Source organism: Trichechus manatus, unplaced genomic scaffold, assembly GCF_000243295.1.
Source record: "Trichechus manatus latirostris isolate Lorelei unplaced genomic scaffold, TriManLat1.0 scaffold00123, whole genome shotgun sequence".
NCBI lineage: Eukaryota > Metazoa > Chordata > Mammalia > Sirenia > Trichechidae > Trichechus > Trichechus manatus.
Window position 1 is genome coordinate 8,491,981 of NW_004444059.1, and position 25,341 is coordinate 8,517,321.

General features: G+C 35.5%; 2 protein-coding genes across 3 annotated transcripts in view; both read right to left on the reverse strand.

Moving 5' to 3' along the window:
- The window catches only part of LOC111822059 (mucin-19-like), a 25,761-nt gene extending 21,476 nt beyond the window's left edge, over positions 1–4,285 (reverse strand). The window contains exons 1-7 of the mRNA XM_023738874.1: positions 4,256–4,285; positions 4,026–4,172; positions 3,456–3,551; positions 3,131–3,229; positions 2,564–2,650; positions 2,172–2,236; positions 8–15 (exon numbers count right to left, since the gene is read on the reverse strand). Of these exons, the coding sequence (XP_023594642.1) occupies positions 8–15; positions 2,172–2,236; positions 2,564–2,650; positions 3,131–3,229; positions 3,456–3,551; positions 4,026–4,172; positions 4,256–4,285 (532 nt within the window). The remainder of the gene's footprint in view (positions 1–7; positions 16–2,171; positions 2,237–2,563; positions 2,651–3,130; positions 3,230–3,455; positions 3,552–4,025; positions 4,173–4,255) is intronic.
- The window catches only part of MUC19 (mucin 19, oligomeric), a 76,458-nt gene continuing 55,254 nt past the window's right edge, over positions 4,138–25,341 (reverse strand). Inside the window, exons 32-45 of one of the 2 annotated variants that reach the window (XM_023738869.1) lie at positions 25,247–25,278; positions 24,454–24,483; positions 23,391–23,432; positions 22,857–22,889; positions 22,448–22,492; positions 11,456–11,554; positions 9,126–9,203; positions 6,462–6,521; positions 6,217–6,312; positions 5,896–5,997; positions 5,295–5,408; positions 4,968–5,066; positions 4,526–4,591; positions 4,138–4,437 (exon numbers count right to left, since the gene is read on the reverse strand). In XM_023738869.1, the coding sequence (XP_023594637.1) occupies positions 4,319–4,437; positions 4,526–4,591; positions 4,968–5,066; positions 5,295–5,408; positions 5,896–5,997; positions 6,217–6,312; positions 6,462–6,521; positions 9,126–9,203; positions 11,456–11,554; positions 22,448–22,492; positions 22,857–22,889; positions 23,391–23,432; positions 24,454–24,483; positions 25,247–25,278 (1,015 nt within the window). In that variant the 3' untranslated portion in view covers positions 4,138–4,318. The remainder of the gene's footprint in view (positions 4,438–4,525; positions 4,592–4,967; positions 5,067–5,294; positions 5,409–5,895; positions 5,998–6,216; positions 6,313–6,461; positions 6,522–9,125; positions 9,204–11,455; positions 11,555–22,447; positions 22,493–22,856; positions 22,890–23,390; positions 23,433–24,453; positions 24,484–25,246; positions 25,279–25,341) is intronic. The other variant, XM_023738870.1, reaches the window with a different exon arrangement.

A 25,341-nucleotide genomic window follows, 5' to 3' on the forward strand; every position in this document is an offset into this window, starting at 1 on the left:
GACTTACCTGATTTCCTAGTAAAAACAAGTTAAAATATATCATGTAAGAAAAAAAATCTCAATGTATAAAAATAACAAAAAATATTATTTTAATGAGCTATCAAATTTTAATTATAGCAATTTATCTTTTGCCACATGTATTCTTAACTTCTGTTTTTTGTTTTTTTATTTATTTTTTAATAATTAAAAAAGTTTTTAACAGTGGCTACTTCATAGTGATGTTTTTATATAATCCCATTAGCACCCACCCAGTTTTCTTTCAGGCAGTATCTATTGGTTCTCCCCTGTTAGCAACAATAATATTAATTTGTAATTTCTTCTTCTCTTCTCACTCTTTGTCTTCTATACGTTCCAATTTTAGTAAATACCATTTTCTTTCTTAATGTGCATTTTGCCATTTTGTACTCAAGGGAATAAACTGAAGCTTCTCTAGTTTGGCTCATGAGATTTAAATAATTCTTTTGACTATTTCCTGTTACCTATGAGTAAATCAATAAGCATAATGATTTGTTTTCCTTCTTCTCCTTCCTTTTTATTATTGATTAGTTGGTAGATTGATGTGTCATTTTTACTTGGTCAAAGTATGTAACATTTATATACTCTTCTTCCATCCTTCTTTCAATTTTTTTTCTGGTTTTAGATCTACAGATAAAAATAGTCAGTGCTCTAGTCTTTTTTGTTAAAGCTTCCAAAGTATTTCTTTGTTGGATAACACTCATCCTCTAATGAATTGATTATGAAGGGCTCAGGGGTACATAATACCCTAAATTCCCTTTCATGTTTTAAAGTGGTTTTCTATAGACTTGATACTTAGCTAGATATAAAATCCTTGACCCACTTTTTGTTTTCCCTTGACTATCTTATAGATGCTACTCTCTACTCTTGTGAAGTCTGATGCTAACCCGATTTTCTTTCTTTTTTTTAACAACTTGATCATTTTGCCTTGAGGTACACAGAATTTCTTTCTTTATCTTTCAAGTCTAACAGTTTTCTAAAATAAATCACAGAATTGACTGTTCAGAATAAATTCTTAAAGGTATATGGTGGGCCCTTTCCATATACAAATTAGGCCTTTTGTTTTTATTTCAGGAAGCTCTTCCTGATTTACAGTTTTAAATATCAGTTCTGTTTCATTGCTTTTTCTTCTCCAGAAACTACAATAATATATACATTAGATATTTTTGTCTGTTTCCTCTAAATATATCCTGATTCATTATACATATTTTTTAAAAGTATGTTATTCTTTTTAATTCTATTTTCTATGCCCCTTTCAGAACATTCAGTCTCCTTTATTCTCTACTGAGCACTTTGTTATTTAGTCTTTACTTTTGACATAATTTTTATTTTTATTCAATTTTTCTTCTGAGTTTCATCAATTCCAATTTAACATCTTCCTGTTGTTTACACATTTTTATTCTGAGTGTACTAAACTCTCATTCTTAATGTTCCCTTATACCTGCAATTATTTCTTCAGTTATTTTAAATAGATGTTAGTGTTATTTTTTGCAGTTCTCCACTTCATGACTACATTTTTAGAATTTACTTGCATATGCTGAAAACTTTGAAATCTTACACAAATAGCTATGTATAGATATTTAAATTTTCTTTTTCTTTTTCATGTTTACTTGCATTGGATTTCCCTAAACCAGCAAGAGCAAGAAATCCCACGGAGAGGCCGCAGAAAGGGTGGCTCACCAGATTGCACAGAGCCAGTTCTGCCTCTTATGTTGGTACAGTGAAAAGTAATTTCTTTTACAAGTGGCATCTTTTCTTTGTCTGTCTTCTGATTCTTAGCTATTATCGTGTCTTATTCAGACCCTTAGCTTGAAATACTTTTTTTTCTTTGACATTCAGACTCAAAGGATTCCTCCACCTCTCCCTATGCCTCCCTCTCCCCTAGAAGCAGTTCCTTCCTAAGGCTGCTCATCCTCATTCCACGTAGTCACCAGTATTCTTTAAATCCCATGTTCAGCAGTACACTGACCCACCAGGTCTCAAATCTTTTCTCAGTATTTTCCAGTAAGGTTTGGTCCTTTCCTTCTTAGGGTGACACCTAGTTGATGCTGTCTGTGGTCTGCCACTTTTAGGATCTCTCTATGCCTCCCTCTCTTCCAAGGTGCCCTTACCGGAATCTCAGCTCCAAGGCAGGCCCCAGAGCCATCTTTCATTACCATTTGGGTCTTAGTAGTCTTTGTCCCCTGATCATGCTATAGGTGTGGACTCTGTGTTCATCTTTCTGGTTTATAAAAGGAGGTATATAGAGATTATAATTTAGGCAGTCACCAATTTCCTGCTCCTCTATCTTTAAAGGATTTGCCCACTGGTTCCCTAAGCTTAAATATTGCAGAATTCTAAGAGTATCAATGCAAAATTAAGGATCAAGTCAATACCATGTCTAATTGAACTACATTATACTTGTGATAATAGCCTTTTGTTGTATTTGAATATTTAATCAGGTCATCAGATATTTACAACACAGATGCAATATTTAAGAGATTGAATAAGGAAGGTTCTCCACAGATTCAGCTGTGAGTACCCCACTAGAGCAAGGACTCTCACTCACCTGGTTCATTTCCAGAAGCGGTGGTCCCAGGTAACCAAGGAGAGCTTTTACCTTCCCTTGTGATGCTAGCTGATGTGCCAGTGGAGCCTAACGGCAAGGAGAAAGGATAATAATCATTCACAGGAACGTTCTCAAGCAATGTAACTGAGCTCTGTGATAAACTGGATTCTAAACTGAATATTTAAGAAATGTTGCAACTTTATCAAGTGACTAATGAATTCCTAACATGGGTAGTTGCTAAATCACAGTACAGTATTACTTCTTAGATAAGAATAAGGGCCACAGTGTCAGACTCCCTGGGTTGGGGTCCCTGCTCCATTACAGTTTATTAGCTGAGGGAACTTAGACAAGTCACCTAACTACTCTGGGTTCAGTTTCCTCATCTGTAAAGTGAGACCCACTGCATAGGGTTGTTGAAGAGACAAAATGAATGGATAAGACTGTTACAACAATGTCTGGCACATAAAAGTGCTAAGTGAATGTTAGCTACAGACATTATCAGAGGCTCTTTTAATAAGAAGAATGAGGAGGCTCTTGCACAAGACACTGAACTCTCACGTTTCTTACCGGATTTGCTACCAGAGGTTGTGGCTGGGGTAGCTGAAGCCCCGGGTGTGTTCTCACTCTCAGGGACAGTGGTGGGTCCTGCAGAAACACCAGAGGGTCCTGAAATCAACAATGGACCAAAGGTAATCACTTCACATTACTCAAATCTATTCTTATCTATTAAACACAGCTCAGTTTTTGGACATATAAGTCCCCCAAGACATTATCCTTGTGATTTCCCTTGGCCCTGCAATGTAATATCAGTTGTAGTTGGACCCTCAGTCCAGGTCACAGCCTGCTGAGGGAGGCCTGGTGGGAACTGCTGAGACATCCTTTCCAGACTTACCTGATTTCCCAGAGCTCGTGCTTCCAGCTTCTGGTCTTCCAGGGGTGCTGCCACCTCCGGGTCCAGGGGTTGCTCCAGGTGATACCCCAGGTGAGGCTTAATATTACCAAAAAAAAAAAAAGTCAGCTAATTAAGTTATGAACTGATCATCTTATGAGGGTCTCCTGAAATATGATTGTTCTTTTTTCCCCTGAAAATGAGTATGTCCCTAAAATTTCACTCAGCTTACTGGTGTTTTAAGAGTTGTGCCCAAGATAAGGAATATAGATTTTCCAGATTCAGCAAATAAGCATACAGCTGATAATGCCCTAATTACACCATCATATTCATTTAAAAATAAAATAATTCTGTTTTCTAATCCCCACGTCAGTGCTGTTCTTACTAGAATTGCCTGTAGAGTTCCTACTCCAATGCTTATCTCTGAAGGTTTCTTCGACTTTTATTATCTTCTGCTTTGAGTGGTATTTTGCCTTTGGCATGTGTATAAATATTAATTTTTCTTCTCAAAAATGAAGTTCTTTTATTCACTCTATTTTATCCCTCCAAAATCACAGTTTCCCTTTTTCTTACCTGACTTGCTCTCAGAGCCTGTGACTGGGGTAGCTGAGGCTTCCCTAGATGCCGCAGTCCCAGGGCTGGTGGTGATGGAGCTTCCAGAGACGCCTGTGGTTCCTGAAACCAAGAACCAGGGTGGACGTTAAACCTGCCACTGCTGTTCTGATAGGAGATGTTCAGAGCTTCCAGAAAAAAGAGAGTGAAAGACACGATCCCTCCAACTTGCCTCAGCCCTGTTTCCTGACACTAGTTATAGCCCGATTTTCACAGATCATCGCCTCCTGCAGGAGGGCCCGGATGGGAACTGCTCAGGCACCATGTCCAGCCTGGCCTATCTTACCAGAACCCGGGGCTCCAGTGACTTCTTTTCCAGGGGTGCTGCTGCTTCCGGGTCCAGAAGTCGCTCCAGGTGATACCCCAGGTGTTCCTGATTTTTATCATAGAAAAAAATGTCAGCTTAAGAAAATGCTCACATCTACCAGCTGGACTTCATACTGGTTATGCTCCTTAGTTACCTGATGCTCCAGATGTGTTTTCACCACCAGCTCCAGTGGTGGCTGCACTTGTTCCTCCAGTTGTTCCTGATTGAGAAGAACAACAGTGGTTAATTTCTATAGACAGAAGGAAGCATACCTTCAGGAATATTCACAGTTTCATTCATGTCTTTAGCTCCTAAAATGACATCTTTAGTTGTTGTTTTTACGTGCCATCAAATCAGTTCCAACTCATAGCGACCTCCTACAACAACAGAATGAAACACTGCCTGGTTCTGCACCGCCCTCAATGGAGGGAAAATGATTGAGAACTGACTTGTCTCAAGTCATCACAGTATGACAAACTGACAGACAAGTGGTGGTGTCCTTAGTTACCTTTACTTTAAACTCATTATCAAAATCTGAGGTTTCAGCTAAACTTGTGTCAGCCGCACCACAGCCCTCCAGGTGAGGTTTTGCTTGCCTGCTGGTTTTCCAGAGCTGGTGGCCCCAGTGCCTGATGTTTCAGCTGTGCTTCCTCTGCCTGCTCCTGTGGTCACTCCCACGGACCCTCCTGTGGTACCTGATAAACACAGCAACAATGGGCTCAACCGACAGTACTTCTGAAGGACATTTAGAGATCTAAGACAAAATTTCAATCTTTTTGAAAATGTTCATCTTTTCTTCAACCACCTACATGTTTTGACATTTGTACTTTGTTAAAAGCACACTGATTAAAATAATTAGAATTCTGACTCATAATTATTAATGACCACATACCCAGGGCCTTGGAGTGCTGTCCTCAACTCACCTGACTTGCCTTCAGATGGTGTCACTTCACTGCTTGGTGCTCCAGTTGTTCCACTTGGCCCAGTAGGTGTACCAGCTGATGGTCCAGGTGTACTAGCTAGTGGTCTGGTTGATCCTGTAAAATGGAGAATAATTGTAACATCATTGTCATTGGTTAAGTTCAGAGGAACTTAATGTCTCCAAAATATCTCTCTGTATCGGTCACACTTCTTTACTCCCAGTGCCATTACTCCATTGCTCCTACAAATGGCCGATAAAATGAATCACCTGGTATGTTTGTTAAACAGACATGTGTCTACCTGTGTCTGCCTCCCACTCAGACTCACAGAATATGAATTGACAAGAGTGAAGCCTTATAGCATGGATATCTAATAAGCACACTTAAAATTACAATGATCAGATCATAATGATAGGAAAGCACTATCTAGCTCATACCTCTCGCCTGGCACTGGAAATAGCCTGTAATTGGGCTCCCTACCTCCTGTCTACTTCTATGTCATTCCATTCTACACAACACTGACACATAAATACAATGAGGAGGGGTCCACAAACATTCCATTTTTACCTTGAACAAGTAACGCTGTGTTTTCCCTTTTACTTACCTGCCTGGCTTCCAGTGGTTGTGGCTGGTGTAGCTGAGGCTCCATTTATGCCCTTACTCCCAGGACTGGTGGTGGTGGAACCTGCAGAGACTCCTGAGGTCCCTGAAACACATGAAATCATGATTAAGGCAATCTGTGTCCTTTCTAATGTAAAGCACTTGAAGTTTCTCTTGAAATTGGAAGTCAAAGAATCCATCGCTATCATTTCTTTCTCCTCTGCTCTTGAATATAACGTTAGTTATAACTGAGTCTTCAGTTTAAATATCAAACTGCTGTTAGAGAAATTGTTTGGAAACTCCAAAATCTTATATCTGGACTTGCCTGATGGTTCAGAACTTGTAGCTCCAGTGCCTATTTCCCCGAAGGTGCTGCTACTTCCAGATCCAAGCGTTGTGCCAGGTGACACCTCAGTTTTGCCTGATTAATTTTATTGAGAGAAAAAGGTAAATTAGCACTATGTTGATGGATCCAAGTATGTTGACCTGAAATTCAGTCCAAACTTTGTATTTGTCTATTATGCTGCCAATACAGGGACATCATGTTATATATTAATCATTTTGACTTGCCTTCAGATGATGTAACTTCACTGCCTGGTGAAGCTGAAGCTCCTGTCCCAGTAGTTGGTCCTACGGATGATCCCACAGTGCCAGGCAAAAGAAAAGGAGTAATATTGAGATGGTGCGATTCTTAATCTTAGAGTGGGTCATTATGCTTGCCAGCCTCAGGTTACTTGTCACACCTACCTGTTCCTCTCATCTCCACAATCATCAAACTACATTAAGGCTTCATCACTTATGCCTGGAATGTTTCCTCCTTAATTTTATTCTGTATGCATTCATCAGATTAATGTTTCAAAGCAAAATTCAAATTCACTATTCTTCAAGTCAAGAATCTTCTTTAATTGCTTACTGGTTTTCAAAAATCACTGTGTCTAGTGGGTATGTATCACTACAATCAAATTCAAATGGTAGTGAACAGAAGCTTCTTCACATTCTGCTACCAAAAACAGTAACTCAAGAAACCCTCATTAGTGCCTACTTTATGTCAGATATATGCTAAAGTTAGAGATTCTGTTATGAAAAAGAATATAAGGTCTTTGCTTTCCTGAAGCTAAAATCTAGGTGCCTTTCACTGTCATTCCAGGAAGAAGTTTAAGATTTCACCATGCTATTTCGGCTTTTCCATCAATGGTCATTTCAAGTGATTTCCAAACCAACACACAGATGAATGGAAGATTGCTTACAGTTTTTTTTGAGCAAAAGCATACTTGTGTGAAAATACGTCTTTGATGAACAATTTCTCATCCAGGATACCATGGTCTCTAACAACTAACTAAACTGACTTTTGAGAACAGGGCTTTGAACTGATTTGTTCAGGTTTGAACCCCTGCTGAGAATTTGCATTTCCATCCCAGATATACTGAATCAGAATTTACATTTTAACAAGATTTCCAGGTGATCTTTACGTGTTAGAAATTTTTAGAACCAATGCTGTACTAGAGGTTTTCAAAATTGGTCCCTAACCAGCAGTAGTAGATCACCTAGGAACTTGTTAACATCCTGTTGCCTTTGAGTCAATTCCAACTTATAGAGACCGTATAGGACAGAGAACTGCCCAGTAGGGTTTCCACAAAGTAGCTGGTTTATTCAAACTGCAGACATTTTGGTTAGCAGTGGAACACTTAACCACTACACCACCAGAAACTTGTTATATATGCAAATTGTCAGCATGGGTTCTAACCAGAAGGAACCAGTTCAAAGCCCTGCTTGAGAAGCTGTGTAAGAGCCACCACAGGCTCAGCTGAGGGCAATTCCTTGAGAACTGACTTGTTTCCTCTTCCCCTCACCCGACTGGCCTCCAGTAGTTGTCCTCTCACTGCCTGGTGCTCCTGGTGAACTTCTGACTTCTGCTCCCACTAGTTATGCTAGCTGATGTGCCAGCTGAACCTGACCCAAAGGATGGGGAGCAAGATTATTCAGAGACTCACCCTAACTCAGCGCTGCCCAAACTTCAACCTCCCCATGTTACTTTCAGGAAATTTGAGGGATACTACTACAAAACACATGATTTTTTCCCACTGCAAATCAACTTTAAATGAACTAATTTTAAGGAGTATTAACAGTAAAGCCTGCCAAAGCCAGAACCTGTGTAAGGCAGAAACCTTTCAGAGAAGGAAAACTCAAATATTTTCCACTAAAACAAGCGATAGAAAAGTGGTAACACTGCACCCTGTCAAAGGTGGAAAACTGTACAGTGAAACCTGTGAGAGTTGGAACTTGAGGGACTGCCTTGTTTTTCCAGGTCTCCCAAGGTTTCCGCCTTACACAACAGGTTTTACTGTACCATGAAATCACAGGTTTGATAGACAGTTTTGTTTTTTTCTAATCCATATTAAACTAAGTAAACTAAATAAAAAAATACACTCACCATTAATCACTTATAATGATCTCACATGTACCACATTTTGAAAATATAACTGAAGTACAACATGCTGTGCTATAAATCACCTTTCAGCTGATGTTAGAGAAACACTGCCATCAAGCCCATAAATCCAGAGGTAATGAGGTCATGAATATGTGCATTTAGTCATGTAATCTCAGAGAGGTCACTGATGACTTCGCTAAGGTCAGTAAGGAGATGCTACAATCCTCTCACTTCCATAGCTGCTTCCCCTTTTGAGGCTGCTCCAGGAGCCCCTGAGGCTCCACTTGTGCCCTTGATCACTGGTGGTGTTGTGAAGCTCTCTAATACTTCTAGGATCTCTCATGTAAAAGCAGAGAAGGGTTACTTCAAGGGTTGCAGGATTCTACATATCACTATTCATTTCAAATGTGACAGAATTGAGGTTTCTGATATAAAAGAAATTTTGAAATAACCCCTAGGATTTCCTGCAGCCAGATGTTCTAATATCACGTAAAAAACAAAAAAAAAACCCGTTGCTGTTGTGTTGATTCTGACTCATAGCAACCCTATAGGTAGGGCTTAATCCTTAGTTCAACCCATAATATGTTAAGTGCCATTTAATAGGTCCTAAAGTGTGTGTCTCTATGATTCAAAATCAACTCAACAGCAACAGGTCGGATTTTGGTTTCTTAAAATGTGAGTTACTCATACTGACCCTGTAGGTCAGGGTAGAACTGCCCCACAGGGTTTCCAAGTTTATGGAAGCCAACTGCCACATCTTTCTCCCACTGAGCCCTGGTAATGCAGTTAAGTGTTCAGTTGCTAACCTTGCCTTGTGGCTCCAGTTCTTGGTTCACTAGAAGTGCTGTCTCTTTCACCCCCAATTGTTGAGTCAGTGGGTCTTTCTGTTCCCCCCACAGAAAACAGCAATTAAAAAACAATGCCCAGGACATAAATTAGCTCATTCAATCCTTATAAAAATTATAAAAATTCTCTAAGGCGGGTACTATAGTTATTCCAATTTAACAGATGTTGTTAGTGACTTGCTTCAGGTCCCATGGTTGATCAACTGCAGATCCAGGATCCAAACAAACTCAATCTATCCCCAGAGTTTTTACTCTAATCTCTTGCTTCACAGTCTGTGGCAAAAGACTGATTTTGTAAAATTTCCAATCTATCGTATTTTGATATGTCGAAGGGTGAAATAAAAGTAAATAACTAGAGAAATAAAAGAAAAGAAAAGCATCCAAAAGCCTCCATTTAATACTGTAAATGCAACTGGCGTAAAATTGTTGTCAGACTGCTGTTTCTAAACGCTTGCTCTCTGCGTCAGCTGCATCACATTACGAACAGTAGCAAACACTTCTGGATGACACTAGTCTGTGGACTAGACTTTGAGTAGCCCTGCACTAAACCACCACACTTACTGCCTGATAACCAAAAGAGATCTCTGGTTGACTTGTCATTATTACCCAAATAATTCTGATTGAGATTTTCAGAAATATAAATGGTATCATCCTAAAATTTAAATCATTTCCCAATTCCAATGAAAATTAATCAGTTTGCACATTTATACTGCTGTAGATTATCTGTTTTAACACATTAATAATTTATGTAAATTCTCTCATATTCCCAAAAGTATTTCAATCATAAATTTTAAATTAAGAAATTTGATAAGGGAAAATAAACGTAGGAAAAATAAAATCAAGCCATGGATTACTTTTAAAAAAATGTATTAAGAGGAGTCCCATGCATAACACTAAAGATGACTTCTAATGGTATGCAAAGGAGTCTGAATTTATCCTAAGAGCAATCAGAGCAATTGAGGGAGTAAAAGCAGTAGAGTGACGTGATGGTAGTTGAGTTGTTGGAAGTTCCTTTCGGAATGGCATTGACTCGAGTGTAAATTGGGAGAGATGTGAGTAGAAATGTTAGAAAAGTGGTTCTCCACCTTGATGAGCATCTATCACCTAAAGGGCTTGTTAATACAGATTGCTGGGCCCCACCACAAGAGCTTCTGATTCTAGGCAGTTGGACCTGAAATAGTGCATTACGAACAAGTTCCCAGAAGATGCTGATGCTGCTGGTCTGGGGGCCACACTTTGAGGACCACTGTGTAAGAAGAAGGTGGTAGGCTACTGTAGAAGCCCAGGTGGAAAGAGTTAAAACCTGAACAAAAGCAAAGTCAAAAGTGATTCAGAGGAAAGGGAACTTAGGTATTTAAAATGATGATAACTGCCTCCATAAGGAATGGGGTGAACTCAAGTTGTTTGGTTTGTTTTTAATCAAAATTATCTATAGTTAAAAGATGTCAATAACATTTTATTCATGAAACTAAAGAGTTGAAATTCAGTCAGTGATGCAAGATGAGAAGAGAATCAGTCTCAGTGGCTTTTATTGCATGTACTCTCCTATACACAGAATCACAGTGCTGTGGACCTAGCTATTACAGAGAAAGCTAAGGATCCTGGGTTCTACTCCTGCCTCCGCCACCTACTAGCTATGAGATCTTTTGTTATTTTCTTACCTCTTTGGAATAATGATACCTAACTTTCACAGTACTAATGTGGAATAAATTACATAATATATGTTTGAGCATAATTCAGAAATTTTAGTGTGCCATATCAGTAATATTTTATTAATATATAAATATATATGATTGAATTTTTCCAAAGTCACCCAGCTGATTTATTTACCACTGACACTAGACTCCCATTATCTAATAGTGCACTTCGGATATAGTTGTTTCTAACTTCAAATGGAAGTCAACTTGCTGAAATAAGCTAGAAAGAGAAAGCATGTGACTCATTTCTTTGTCTCCCTTGTTCTGAAGCCTGTATTGCCTGTGCTTCCATCTCTAGCTCCTGTGGTTGTACCTGCTGATACTCCAGTTGTCCCTGATGAAGGTAAGGAAAAAATGCATGCCAGAAAAGTGCCTAGGCCCTATCAACTACCAAGGTCACCTATGTACATAATTGTTACAACATGATATACTTTAAGAAAGCAACTTGTGAAAACACTAAACATATTACATTTTATTAGGACTAATTACCTAAGTCAGCTCTGTTTTGCATGAAAAAATACTGTTTGAGCAGCATTGCTTGAAAATCAGTCGCTTAATTGTGACTAGTAGACTTTATGTCTGAACTTAGTTTACCTGATATGCCCCCAGGACTGGTGAAGGGGATGCCCCCCGTTCCTGTTGTGCCTGTGCTTCCAGCTACTGTGGTGAAAGGAGCCGGAGGCGTAGTAACACCTAAAAAAAAACACAAAATGAGCTTCTCATCTGAAGTATACTTGGACTTTATTATCAATGGGTGATTTGACTGTTCAATGATTTCCTACCATAAAAAATAGAATAACGGATCTATTGACATTCTGCCCAGTTTTCCCTAAGATCTTGTTCTAATATTATTTTCCTCTAAAATTTTAGTTTAGTCCATGCTATTTTATTCACAAAGACTAGTTCTCTGCGTCTTGCACTGGGTCAGTGTAGTCTAAGTACATTTGCCTCAACAACTTTGCTTTAAAATATACAGAACTTTATGCCCTGATTACACTTTGGCTCAGGGATAATAGTAACAATGATGGAACGTTACTACGAAATATCTAATTGCTCTTAATATATGTATGAACATATATGTACATATACATACATACTTATATACACACACACACACATATATATAAACTTCTTGCCATTGAACTGATTCCAACTCATAGCAACCCTATAGGACAGAGTAGAATTGTCCCCTAGGGTTTCCAAGGCTGTAACATTTACAGTAGCAGATTGCCACATCTCTCTCCTGCAGAGCAGCTGGTGGGTTCAAACTGAAGACCTTTTGGTTAGTAGCTGAGTGCTTAATAACTGCTCTGCCATGGATGCATATATATATATACACATATATATATATACACATATATATAAAATATACACATGTGTGTAATAATAAACTGCTATTATATACATGTTTCTTTCCTCAACCAGTATTGCTTTTTTTAAAAAAAAAATAATTTTATATCATTTAGTACTATTTTGTAGATGCTATATTAATAGTTAAGGATAAATAAAATGCAGCTAAAAACCATACTGTAATCAGCCAATAAAAATGGCCAAAAACAAGTTAAATTCAGTTGGAAAAAAGTTTAAAACCAGTTGGAAAAACCTAGTAAACAACTTGTTTGAAATATCTTTTTAAAAGCTAAACTCTTCCTATAAATTCTTTTTAAAAAAAACCTTAAAAGTGACTAATAACTTATACTGTTTGATATTTTTCTTTCACATATAAAATCACAGAATTAATATATTGACCTAGTTGGAGGTTCCATGAGAGGACCTAGAGTTGTTCCTGACAAGAAACACAGAAATGGTGTGAATTTTTCTGACCTCAAGAGAAAAATACTAGGAAGATTGCTCACCTATTAAGTAGTTTGCCATATAGAATAGTTTGCAATATATTTCCATTTTTAAAATAGTAACATTATACTTTACTTTCCAAATTCATGTATGTGTGTTTGCATAACACACAGGCACATACGCTGAATTCTACTAAATACAGTATAAGTGGAATAAATGTATATCAACAGTAACAAGTAAGTCAATTCTCTATTACTCGAGGCCAATTTGCAGTTTATGATTTCTTCAATTTCCCTCTGCTTCTAGTTGTCTGTCACTTGATGATTTTCTACTAAGTAGCATTTAGTCTACAAGAGTTCAGGGGGAAAATAGGGAAATATTTTTGAGGCTTTATGATTTTATATAGCAAAGTGGTTGGAATAAATTTGGAGTACAATAAGAAACTACTGTAGATTATCTGTAAACGCCTGAGGGAAGGGGCCATGTTTTTAATCTTTGTATTCCCAATGCCTATCCTATTGACAGGAATATGGTAGGCGTTTATTAAATTGTCCTCTGAGAGGGTCTGCACACTTAAAAAAAAGCCTTTCTTAATTTCTGATTTCCATAGATAATGAAGAGCCAAATATTTTCTGAATTCTAGTCTTCATTTCCACTGAAAATCCCTGGAAATCTATTTCTTACGTTATATGGTAATGTCACTTTATAATTTTATAGCGTTTCATAACTAAAAAAAGATGAAACTTTCTCATATAATCACTCTATTTGATCCTCACTCTTTGTACACACTGGCCTTCTTTCACTCCTTCCAATTGCTGTTCTCCCTCTCAACACAGGAGCTTTGTTTGCATAAGCAGTTCCCCGTACTCAGAAAAGGCTTCCTTCCTCTTTTCTCCTCTTTAAACTCTCACTGGTCACCACTCAACTTAGTCATTTTTTCTTCAGTATTTCCTGACCTCCCCGACTTGACCAACACCCCGCCAGTACCCTTATCTTAAGCATTTAGTAACTCTTGTTATTGACCCAAGTTTCCATTCGTTGTTGTAATTACTTAATTGACATCCATCTCTCCCACTAGACTGTAGGCCCTGTGAAGGAGGGGACCATCTGTTTTAATTCATCTTTATATCTGCAATGCCGATCAGAGTGCCTAGCACATAACTGTTGTTGTTGTTAGGCACTGTAGAGTTGATTCTGACTCATAGTGACCCCATATGAGAGAGTAGAACTGCCCCATAGAGTATTCTAGGCTGTAATCTTTAGGAGAACAGATCAACAAGTCTTTCTCCCATGGAGCCATTGGGTGAGTTCCAACTGTCAGCCTTTCAGTTAGTGGCAGAGCTCTTAACCATTGCACCACCACGGCGCCTTTAGCACGTAATAAAAAAACAAAAACAAAAAAAACCCAAACCTGTTGCCCTCAACTCAATTCCGACTCATAGCAACCCTATAGGACAGAGTGGAACTGTCCCATAGAGTTTCCAAGGAGCACCTGGTGGATTCAAACTGCCAACCTTTTGGTTAGCAGCCATCGCACTTAACCACTATGGCACCAGGGTTTCCTGGCAAGTAATAGGTGGTTGAAAAATATTTTTCAATAGAACGAATGAATGAATGAGTCAAAGTGTTATGTACATTTTGTGTATAAGAAATTGGGGTCACAATAGTTAATCAATTTGTTCAAGATCCCCGCTTTTAGCAATAAACCTCAGGCTACAATCTAAGTTACCCAGGACCTAGTCCTATGAACTAAATTGCTAGTTATGTAATGCTTTCCTGTATATAATTCACCACCTCTTGTAGTTTCTGCTTTTTTTATTACTCATTCACAATATTCTTGGAATTATTAGAAATTAGAATACAATATCAAGTAAATAATAAAATATAATGTTTCCTCAATTACTTTACAGAATGGATACTGTTGTTAAATAGTTTTTCACAAGGTTTATGTGAAAATTTTTAAAATCAGTGTCAAGGATTAGTTGATAATTCTCTAGTTTGTGTCAAAATTTAACTGAGATGAATTATCAAAATTAGTATCAAGCCAACTCAACCAATAAACCAATTCATATCTTGCTATCTTCTGTCACTGATAAATACAATAACTGGACATTCGAATTAAAATGTCTTGCAGATGTGGATGCAAGTGTAACACAGAAAGACTGTTATGCCATGGTCCACAGAGATTCTCAAGATTATAATGATAATGTAGGATAGGCCCTACTACTCCAAAAGATTTTTGTGCAAATTCCATTTCTCAGTGTAGATTTAACTTTTAAGAAATACCAATTATCCCAAATTGAGCGTTTTCAAATTTAAGACAATTACATGTGATTAAAAGCAGCATTATTATATGAAGTAGAATAAAAGCCTCAACACAAATTCCACATCTGAATATGCTATGCTCTGCTCAACATGGAGTTAAGAGGAATACAGCGGCACACCATAGGTGGTAGTGCATATACTGCCCTTTTTAACACATGCACAAGTGAATACATTCACAGAGCTTTCCTTGTAACTGGTGTGGCTAACACACTCCAAAGCAGATCTGAAGGACCCATCTTTTATCAGGCTCATTAGAGTTATCTAAACTAGTCACAGATTGGAGTACATACCAGTCAGGCTACTCTGATAGAGCTCCCTTTTTCCACGAATGAACTTCGGAAGATGTTAAGTCTGAAATTGTTGATACAATGATAAAACTAGGAATAAGCCTTTACTAACGGTAATATGGAAACCCTGGTGGCGTACTGGTTAAGTGCTATGGCTGCTAACCAAAGGGTTGGCAGTCTGAATCCACCAGGCGCTCCTTGGAAACTCTATGAGTCGGAATCAACTCGACAGCAATGGTTTGGTTTTTCTTTTTTTTTTTAAACAGTAATATATCAGAATACACTTTTGTTCGTGGTTTAATTACCAAAACTCATAGGTAAAGCATTACTGCTCTCATTAATTTTGGCATTCATAGCCATTACAATTTCAGCTGATTTTTCCATTAATTGCAAATGAACATACATGCTGGAAGTACATGATTTTGTGAATTACTATATATCAGCTTCCCTGATATCAAGACATAAATGTTAATAAGAGCTACCTTTACTAAAATATTAATAGCTCAGCATAGTATCTCTATCCTCAAACATTTTCAAAGTGACTGCGCTTTTTTTCACCTTATGATAACTTCAATATTTAAATTTAAAATAAATATTATGACAACGGGTTTGGTTTTGGTTTCTAATATAGCCCTTTTAGGATAATTAAGGAAGTGCATAATTCAATATTTAAATTCAAAATAAATATTTAATATTTAAATGTTTAATATTTAAAATAAATTCATTTTCTCGATGTTATTATATTTTTATGATTAGTGTAAGAACTGCTTTACTTAATAAAAAAATATTTTTCCATTTTCCTTCAGTGACATCATTTTACTTAATAGGAAAGTCTGAATGAAAATGAAGTTTAAGGAGTATACATAACTTTTCCCCTTATAAACAACAAACCTGGTAGTACAAAATTTACTGCTTTTGTAAAATATTTTACTTGGGAAAAAAATTCAAAAATCTATAAAATTGGCTTTAATTCAGGAAGCAGTACGTTTATAATTAGTTATGGAAAAAATACTAAATCCCTTTGCTAAAATCTAAGTTCGTTTACGCAGTGAATTATTCTTTATAAAACTATCACTGACAGTTAAGTTTACTGAGTACTTACTATATATTGTTAAGCTGCCCCCTTTCATTTACTCGTTTTTCAAATCCTATGATGCAGATAATAATTTTCCCATTTAAAAGATGAAGAAATTAATGCTTGGAGTGTCTGACAGACTTACAGTAGCATCATTCAACTAATAAGCAGAAGAGAAGGGATTAAAATTCTTATTTTACTTATTCCAACAGCCCACTAGACTCAGGTGCCTCACTATAATAATCTGATGCAATTAATTTCTGTCTGATTGATGCTAATTTAGAATAATTTTAGAATAGAATACAACAAATAAAAATTATATGTAGCCTCTACTTGTAACATTCTGAGATTTTAGTTTTTCAGAAAAGGAAAAATTGCATTTAATATATCATATTGTTGTGTAACAGAAATCCATTTTTCAATTATATGAATTAGTATCATATATGTTTGATGAGCTTTTTTCAGTTCTAACAGAAACTTACTAAACTAATTACAAATTTTAACACAAGTCCCAATTTGAAATTGGAATCTACAATTATATATTGCTACTTTAATAACGGACTTAAATTAAATGCCACTTCATTCTCTTTCTTAAACATCAAAGTACAGAGGCATTAGGACAAGGGTCTAGAAAAAGATAACCTGGATTTTAATCTTCTTTCTGCCACTTATTAGCAAGTAACCTTGCACAGGCCACTTAACCTTTTTGTGCTTCCATTTCCTCATTTGTTACTGGGGAAAATAATGGTGCCTACTTGAGAGAGTGTTTTTCTATCAAAGGAGATAATATGTGTCAAATACTCAGAACAGTACTTGGTAAATGTTAGCTCTGCATCAAGATTTGTCAATCTAAAAAGGAAAAATTGTAATTGCACAGTTCTTTTCTTCCAAAAATAACATCTTGTTAGCATAGTTATCTTAGTATCATGTTCATTAAGCATTACTCAGAGCCCTTTGAAAGCATTTACTGTATGAAGAATGGGCTACGTCTTACAGTTTTTATATTGCTTCCCTTGTGCTCTCTGTAATGTTTTTCTGAATTCCTCAAAAGTATGCTATACACATCAACAAAAAGGTTAAGATATGTGCAATGATGAAATCATACCTGGACTTTTATCCAAGCTTACCATTTTAAGGAAACTCAAACATATCATCACTAATGATTTTTCAGGAGATCTGGTGATTTCTCCTTCTATCTGGCAGGAATGCATTTAATCCATCTGAGAAAGGTCATTTGAATTTATAGAAAGAAACTACTATAACTTGTCTAATCCTTTAAAGTTATGGGAAATAAATGAATGAATGTCAGTGAAAAGTACTTAATCCAGGGAACAAGTTAGTGGCAAAAAGCTGTCCTCTTTGCTCTGCCTCCTTTTAAAATAAATCTCACCTATGTGCTCAAGATTATAGGTTTTTATACCAAATTGATTTATTTTAAGACAAACAAGAAAATAATAGTAGAAAAGCTTTGACTAAATTAAACCTCACTCATCATATTGGTTCAAGTCATAAGAACCAATACATTATCCAAAATGAAATGACATTTAGAACACTGGAACTATAAACTAAAATTTCTGGGTGAAATGGATCCATTTCTAAGAAAGCAGTTCTTTCCTCCATTATAAACAGTTCATGGAGGCAATGCATATTCAAAATGGGGTGTCCTCTTGGTTAGATTATATCTGAAAATATTAATCGTTCACTCTTGAATCTCGATTGGAATATTTTTAGTTGATACTCTGTTTAGAAAGAAAAAAAACACTGCTAGTGGTGACAACTAAACATTTATTTGGGGATTTTTTTATCTCATCACTGATCAAGCAAGTTTTCCCACTAGAACACTTAAAGACAACAATCATTTTCTAGTTATAAATTTGTCACAATTTGTCAGATACTTTTCACCTTCTAAAGCACCAATGTCAGTAAAAGAAATGAAATGTGATTTTCGAGCCTGCAATTTGTGCAAGGCAGTTGCTCCACAAAAAAGATCTTTATTTAGTTTTAGAGTGTTTTAAAAGCAACCATTTTACATTCCTTTCTTTTTTTCTTTTGATTGTGCTTTAGATGAAGGTTTACAGAGCAAACTAGCTTCTCAGTAAACAATTAATACACATAGTTTTGTGACATTGGTTGCCAAACCCTTGACATGTCAAACCTCTCCCCTTCTCAACCTTGGGTTCCCCGCTACCAGCTTTCCTGTCCCCTTCTGCCTTCTCATCCTTGCAACTGGGCTGGTGTGCCCATTTAGTTTCGTTTTGTTTTATGAGCCTGTCTAATCTTTGACTGAAGTGTAAACCTCAGAAATGACTTCAATGTTGAGTTAAAAGGGTATGAAAGCAACCATTTTAAACTGCTTTATTTTTACTTTGGAGTGGTACTCATTGGATGAATTTAGCAAAAGAAAAAATATGTTAGTGTGCCTTAATATGAAATATTTCATTCTTACATGGAAAATGAAAAATAAGAGCACAATAGACTTGGCTTTTTTCTTTTAGAGCTTCAAAATAAAACTATCAGTATATACACATCTGGTATTTTACGAGATTCTTCTGACTACTGTCCTCACTTTATAAATATTATTTTGATTCCTCAGTCAGAAGTAAATGAACATGCCACTTTTTAACATGGTTGTTGAAATTTGGAAATGTGACATTTTATTCTGAACGTTTCATATCTAATCCTGGAGTTCATAGCACAACTTGAAAGATGGCCAAGTGGTATAATCCAAGCCCTCAAGTTACAGTGTTTTGAGGGAATTGAGTTAATTCTTAGTTGAATAATTTTTAAATTGTCACCTACTATGTATGCTATGGACACAGCCTCCAAAAAGCAGATACGGAGTAGTGGGTAAGGAACTAAGAATTAAACCAAGTCTCACCACTATTCACAAGTTTAAAATTGAAATGTAATACATAACCGAAAATTTCTATATGACTCAGTTCATCTGGGAAAGAGGCACTTACTAATTTATTCCAGCTACATGTCCATCCTTAATAAATGCTGGTAAAGTACTATAGATCTGATAATTTGATAATCAATATTTTCTGTATATTGGGATTGTTTGATTAAATGTATTTAAAATAAACACAATTTGTGGCAATTATAAAATTTGCCAATTTTAACATAATTTTTTTTTTAATATTGTTTTCTGATTTTAGAATAATGTTGTGGGAGTCTTAATGATGCGTGTCTTTGAAACTGTAATTTCTGACTGTATTTTCTGACTTTCGTGGTTAACAAGGAAACAAAAAATAACCCTGATTTTTTATACATCATGCCAGAAACTTCCTTTTCCTTCTGATCCTTACAACTCTGGAAATGTGATTTAAATTCTTTTTGCATCTCCTCACTTAATAATATGAAAGGGAGGAGTCGTGGATAATAATAGTACTTAATCAAAGGATAGTCAAGAATTAAATGAGATACTGAATGAAAAGCACTTGATATAATGGATGGAATGTAGTAAATCTTCAATAAAAAGTTATAATCAGCAACATCATGCAATACAGCACTAATCTAAGGTAGCAGTTTAGTTAATTATTAATATACTTGTAGTACTTGAAATATCTACTGGAATTTCAATGAAATTAAATAAAACATTGATTTAGTAAGGCTAAGCAGAAAAAAAAGTCATAAAAATACCTAATGAATTCAGAGGGTAAGAAATCACTCTAGGTAATATTCCCCATAATGCAACTCTATTTTTAAATTTTAAAATTGTATGGTGGAGAAAATGGATAAGATTTTTTTTTTATTTGACATCTAATTATACACTTAACATCTAAAACATCATTTGCTCACAATAACCCTAATAGGCAAGCTATTTGTCACATTCTGTTTTATATGAAAAGTTCGCTTTCTCCAATACAAAACACTGACAAAATAAAATTGCCTAAATATTAAGTACAAAACTTAATTCTTGGAAAAGAAAGAACAAACAATAAAACAAAATATGCATATAAACTGGAAAAATTAAATTGGCTTTCTTAGTTCTGAGTATCTATTACAATACTGGATACAGATATCATCATATCTAAAAACATATGAAACAGTTATGTGAATTGTTTATGACTCATGTATATCTATGAAATTCATTAGATCAACAGTCAGAGATAATTTTGTCTCTTTAAACAGTCCTAGGGTTCAAATTTTTAATAGTTGAATGAACAATTTTATTTTAACTAAAGGAGAACTATATAACTGAACAAAATTACCATCTGAGAGGCAGAGCCAGGCTAAGAATTAGGAATTTGGTCTATTGCTTAAGGCTGAGGTAACATGTAGCAACAAAATTATTTTAGAGTATATGAAGCAATTCAGAAGAACCATTGGGATGAAACTGTTATGGACCTTGGAAAATGAATTTACAGTTACATGAAGAATAGAGAAAAACATTTCTGCAATTTTTCAGTCTTTCTAATGTTTACATTGAAAGGACTAGTTGTGCTATATGTTGGTAATAATATCCAATGTAAGAGAAAGTTTGATTAAAAAAATAAACATTTTGGTTTGGGCATCTTTTAATAATATTACATACTATGATGACTGATACTCTAAGATATATATTTGGCTATTGAATATAAATGATGTATTAATTACCATTTAAATCAGACAACACTAAGATTTACAAGAAGAGCCCAAAATTATAGTCATAGTCGTCTATCATAATATAAACTTATAATCCCAAGATAGCGTTGATTTTACACTCCACCTTTATATTCTACAGAAGAAATATTTGCTCCAATGAACAAAATGAATGAACTGTAAGATTTAACAGTATAATACCTAATAGTCTAACCTTCACTGAAAACTCTGTATCAAAACACAAAAATCTGAGCTATAAATTTTCAACGGGAAAAAGAAGAGTCATGCATTCATTCTACAAATATTTCCTAAATATTATTATATACCTTTGCATAAGTACAATTGGGAATACAAAGATGGCAAACCATGATCTGTGCCTTCAAGGGACTTACAATTTAAGACTAGAGAAATTGATAAATACAAGGAAAAAGAGAAATAGTGCTCAGTTGAAAAAACAAAAGATCAAAAACAGGCAATCCTACGTATTGGAAAGTGGATATGCCAGTAATAATGTATATGTTGGAGGGTGAACTATATGAACCATTTTCTTAAACATGTAGGCCCTAGGAAGAAATGGCATTTCATATTATAGATATGAATCTTAAATCACCCAAAAAAAATACTGGTTTCTTTTTTCTTTGTAAAATTATAATTAATTTAAAAAGAGGATGGTTCTACCACACACAAAAATAAGCTATGGAGTCAAGTGATAAATTGTTGGCTAGTTGTACTGCTCAAGTTCCTCTTTTTCCCACATTTTCTTTTACGTTTAAGACACTGAAACCTACTCAATGAATTTTAAAGCTTAGGTAGGAAGACAGTAGTACAGGTTAAAGTAGAAACATTGTTTGGATGCTGTCATGGATTGAATTGTGTCCCCCAAAAAATCTGTCAACTTGGCTGGGTCATGATTGCCAGTACTGTATAATTGTGTACCATTCTGCAATCTGATGTGATTTCCTTACTTGTTGTAAACTCTGTCACTATGATGTAATAAGATAGATTAGCAGCAGTTATATTAATGAGGTATACAAAATTGGATAGTGTCTTAAACCAATCTCTTTTAAGATATAAAGGAGAGAAAAGAGCAGAGACACATGGGAACCTCATACCACCAAGAAAGCAGTGCCGGGAGCAGAGCGCATCCTTTGGACCTGAGGTTCCTGTGCAGAGAAGCTCCCAGACCAAGGGAAAACTGATGCATCACAAGGACCTTCCAGACCAAGGGAAGATTGATGACACAGACCTTCCTCCAGAGCCAACAGAGAAGGCATTCCCTTGGAGCTGATGCCCTAAATTTGGACTTGTAGCCTACTAGACTATGAGAGAATATTTCTGTTATACCAGCACTAGATGACTAAGACAGATGCTTAGAGGGAAAATCGGTACATAAGTATTTTGCAAGTATAATCAAATTAATGTTGATTCTAATATCTAAGTTGCTCTAGGTTTGTAACTAGAAAAAAAAAATTGATATATAAAATCCTTATTGGGTATTTACAGGTTTTCTAATTTACCTACCTATTGTTTCACTGCTTGATGCTGTAATCCCTGGAATGGATGATGCTGAATTTGAGAAAACAACAGAAAAAAATTAGTTTTCTGTAGAGGGAAAATGATGTTTCTGAGATGGAACATCTATCGTCATATATAAAATGAGTCAGGTTAAAATTAATGTTTCAGAGAAATTTAATCAAATAGGTGGAATTCAAGTTTTAAAATCTAAAGACCACAATAAGTAAAAGGTCAAAGAAATCTATCATTTTTTTATATTTTCCCCAAAAGTTTCCTCTAAAACATTCTTTAAAAATATATATACTTCCTCTAAAATTGTCATTACAAAGGCATAATACCTGAAAAGGAGATTTTGTTTTGTTTTGTTTTTTTAAATCCCCTGTTGATTAAGTTGTGGCTGGAGATTATGGCTTACCTGTGCCAGGGATACTGGTAACCAGTGTAATTGCTATACCAAGAAGGAGAAAAATATTGAGAAATGTATGTTAAAATTGTATTGAAAAACAAAGTTAAAGAGTATTTAAATAAACGTGTTTAAAAATTTCTAGAATGAAAATAAATGAACAAATAAAACAGTTAAGTTCAATTATCAGATGCTTATGCATTTGAATATACTTTGTACGCCTCTGGACACTCCTATAATTACAAATCATTCCATTAAAGTCAAAAAGGTACTTGTAAATTCTGTTCAAAAAATTTAACATAAAATTTTGTGGAGTAACCACTTTCTCCAAATCAATAGTATGAAGAACTTTCTTTTTAGGACAGAGCTCCTCTTTTTAGGAAAGATGTTTATTAACATTACAGTTAGATATAGATCCTGATACTCAGCACTGACATTTAGGAAATGCATAAATGGAAAACAACAAATTTGAAAAAGGGCTAAAATGCCTGAATTTCAAATTAAGTTTGTGCTAATTCTGAAGTTAAAAAAAAGGTAACATTTTACCTGTTTCGGTGCTTAATACTGAGGTAGCTCTTGTAGTAGAAACTGTTTAGGAGGACAATATTTGTGAAAATAAATTAAGTCATTTCTGCTGGGAAATTTAGCTCAAGAAGTCAGTTGCTATAAACTAAAATTAAAATGTCTGAAATTGTATGTAGAGGTCAAATGACAAAATAATTTTTCATTTAAATCAATACAAATAACACTATTTATTTGTACTTATTTCATATATACCAAAAGTAACTATTTTCTGTTATTACCACTTAATTAAAATCTCACAGGAACTTTATAAGAGCTGTTTATGGCTAAGAAATAAGATCTGAGACCTTGACATGTGATAGCTTAGCTTGAGGTAAGTGGCCAATAATAACTAAAATATAAATAACATTTTAAAGAAGGTTATATAACTTTAAATACATTATCAAAACCTAAAGTTTCTAATCTACTGTGCTATCTCTTAATTTATGCCACCTCTAAATATCAATCAACAGGAAAAAAAATTCTTCCTTAAATCACTCAAGGCAGAAATGTGTAAGTGTACCTCAGCAACCCCAACTATACTTTTATTGCCAATAAATTAAATTCCCAAAACTAAAGTTAAACTGCATTTTCCCCAGAACTCATTTCAATGGTCACAATTAAAATCACCCTATAACTTAAACGCATGATGTTAGAAAAAGGAATTAACTATTTTTATTTCCATGTTTTTAAAACATCCCCAGTATGATTTAAAAAATTAACTTCACATAAAACTACTTTTCTTCTATTTCATTCCAATATTCCAATTATTATTAAAAAATTTTCAAGCTTTGGCCGATGATGTTTAACTAATAATTACAGAAGCTCTATTGTATGTTATAATTATATTCCTAGCTTAACTCAAGGAATATAATGGAATAATATTTTGACATATTTTCTAGTAACTGTCCATTTTAATCTAAAAATTTTTGTATCTATAGATTTACAAATATATATATTACTGGCACAGATTCATGTGTAATATAAAGAATTAGACACACACACACAAACCCACAAATACACCTTTAAAACATAATAATGATTTTACCTGTAAATGTTGTATTTGTAGGAACAGTTTCTGAAATAATCATGTTACTTTTATTGACAGGAATGAAAAATCTTAAAAGAATCTCTAGATCTCAAGTTGTCTATGAGCCATCTGTCTCTTATTTTACTTCTTGTCATTTCTAATACTACAAACAGCACACATATTTCCTTGAAGTTTGCTGAGATTTATTTTAAAGCTATGTGCTTCTTGTGAGTGATCTTTCAATTATTTAATTCTTTCTACACTGCTCCTCCCCTTCCACTCCATCCCTTCATTAAACTATCTGGACTGACTCCTTGCTCCTTTAGTTCCCAGAACCTACAGACAGGCGGGAGCACACATGCAGTAGAAGAACCACTTGTGTATCAGCCATTACCCAGTCTGCCAGTCATTGAGAATGCCTTGACAGCATTAGTTTTGAAGAATGACCCAAACAATCACACTCGGATGAGACTGTCCCACTTCACAGAGGAGCACTCTTAACACATTAAGTACCTTCTCTGGTGATCAGGAGCCCTGGTGACTCAGTGGTTAAAGTGCCTGGCTGCTAACCAAAAGGTTGGCAGTTTGAACCCACCAGCCACTCCATGGGAGAAACATATGACAGTCTGCTTCCGTAAAAATTTACAGCCTTGGAAACCCTATGGGGCATTTCTATTCTGTTCAATTGAGTTTCTACAAGTCAGAGTCGATCTGACAGCAATGGGTTCCTTTGGTGGTAATGGTCTGAAAAGATCCCAAACCCCTTAGCTCATCTTTCCTAAACCAATTAGAATAAAATACAACGACTCACCACCGCACTCCAACTCCCCTGCAATGCAATAGCTGAAAGTCAAACCAAAAACAAGAAGCAGGTTGAAATTTTGAGTCCTAATGACATGCATCCCA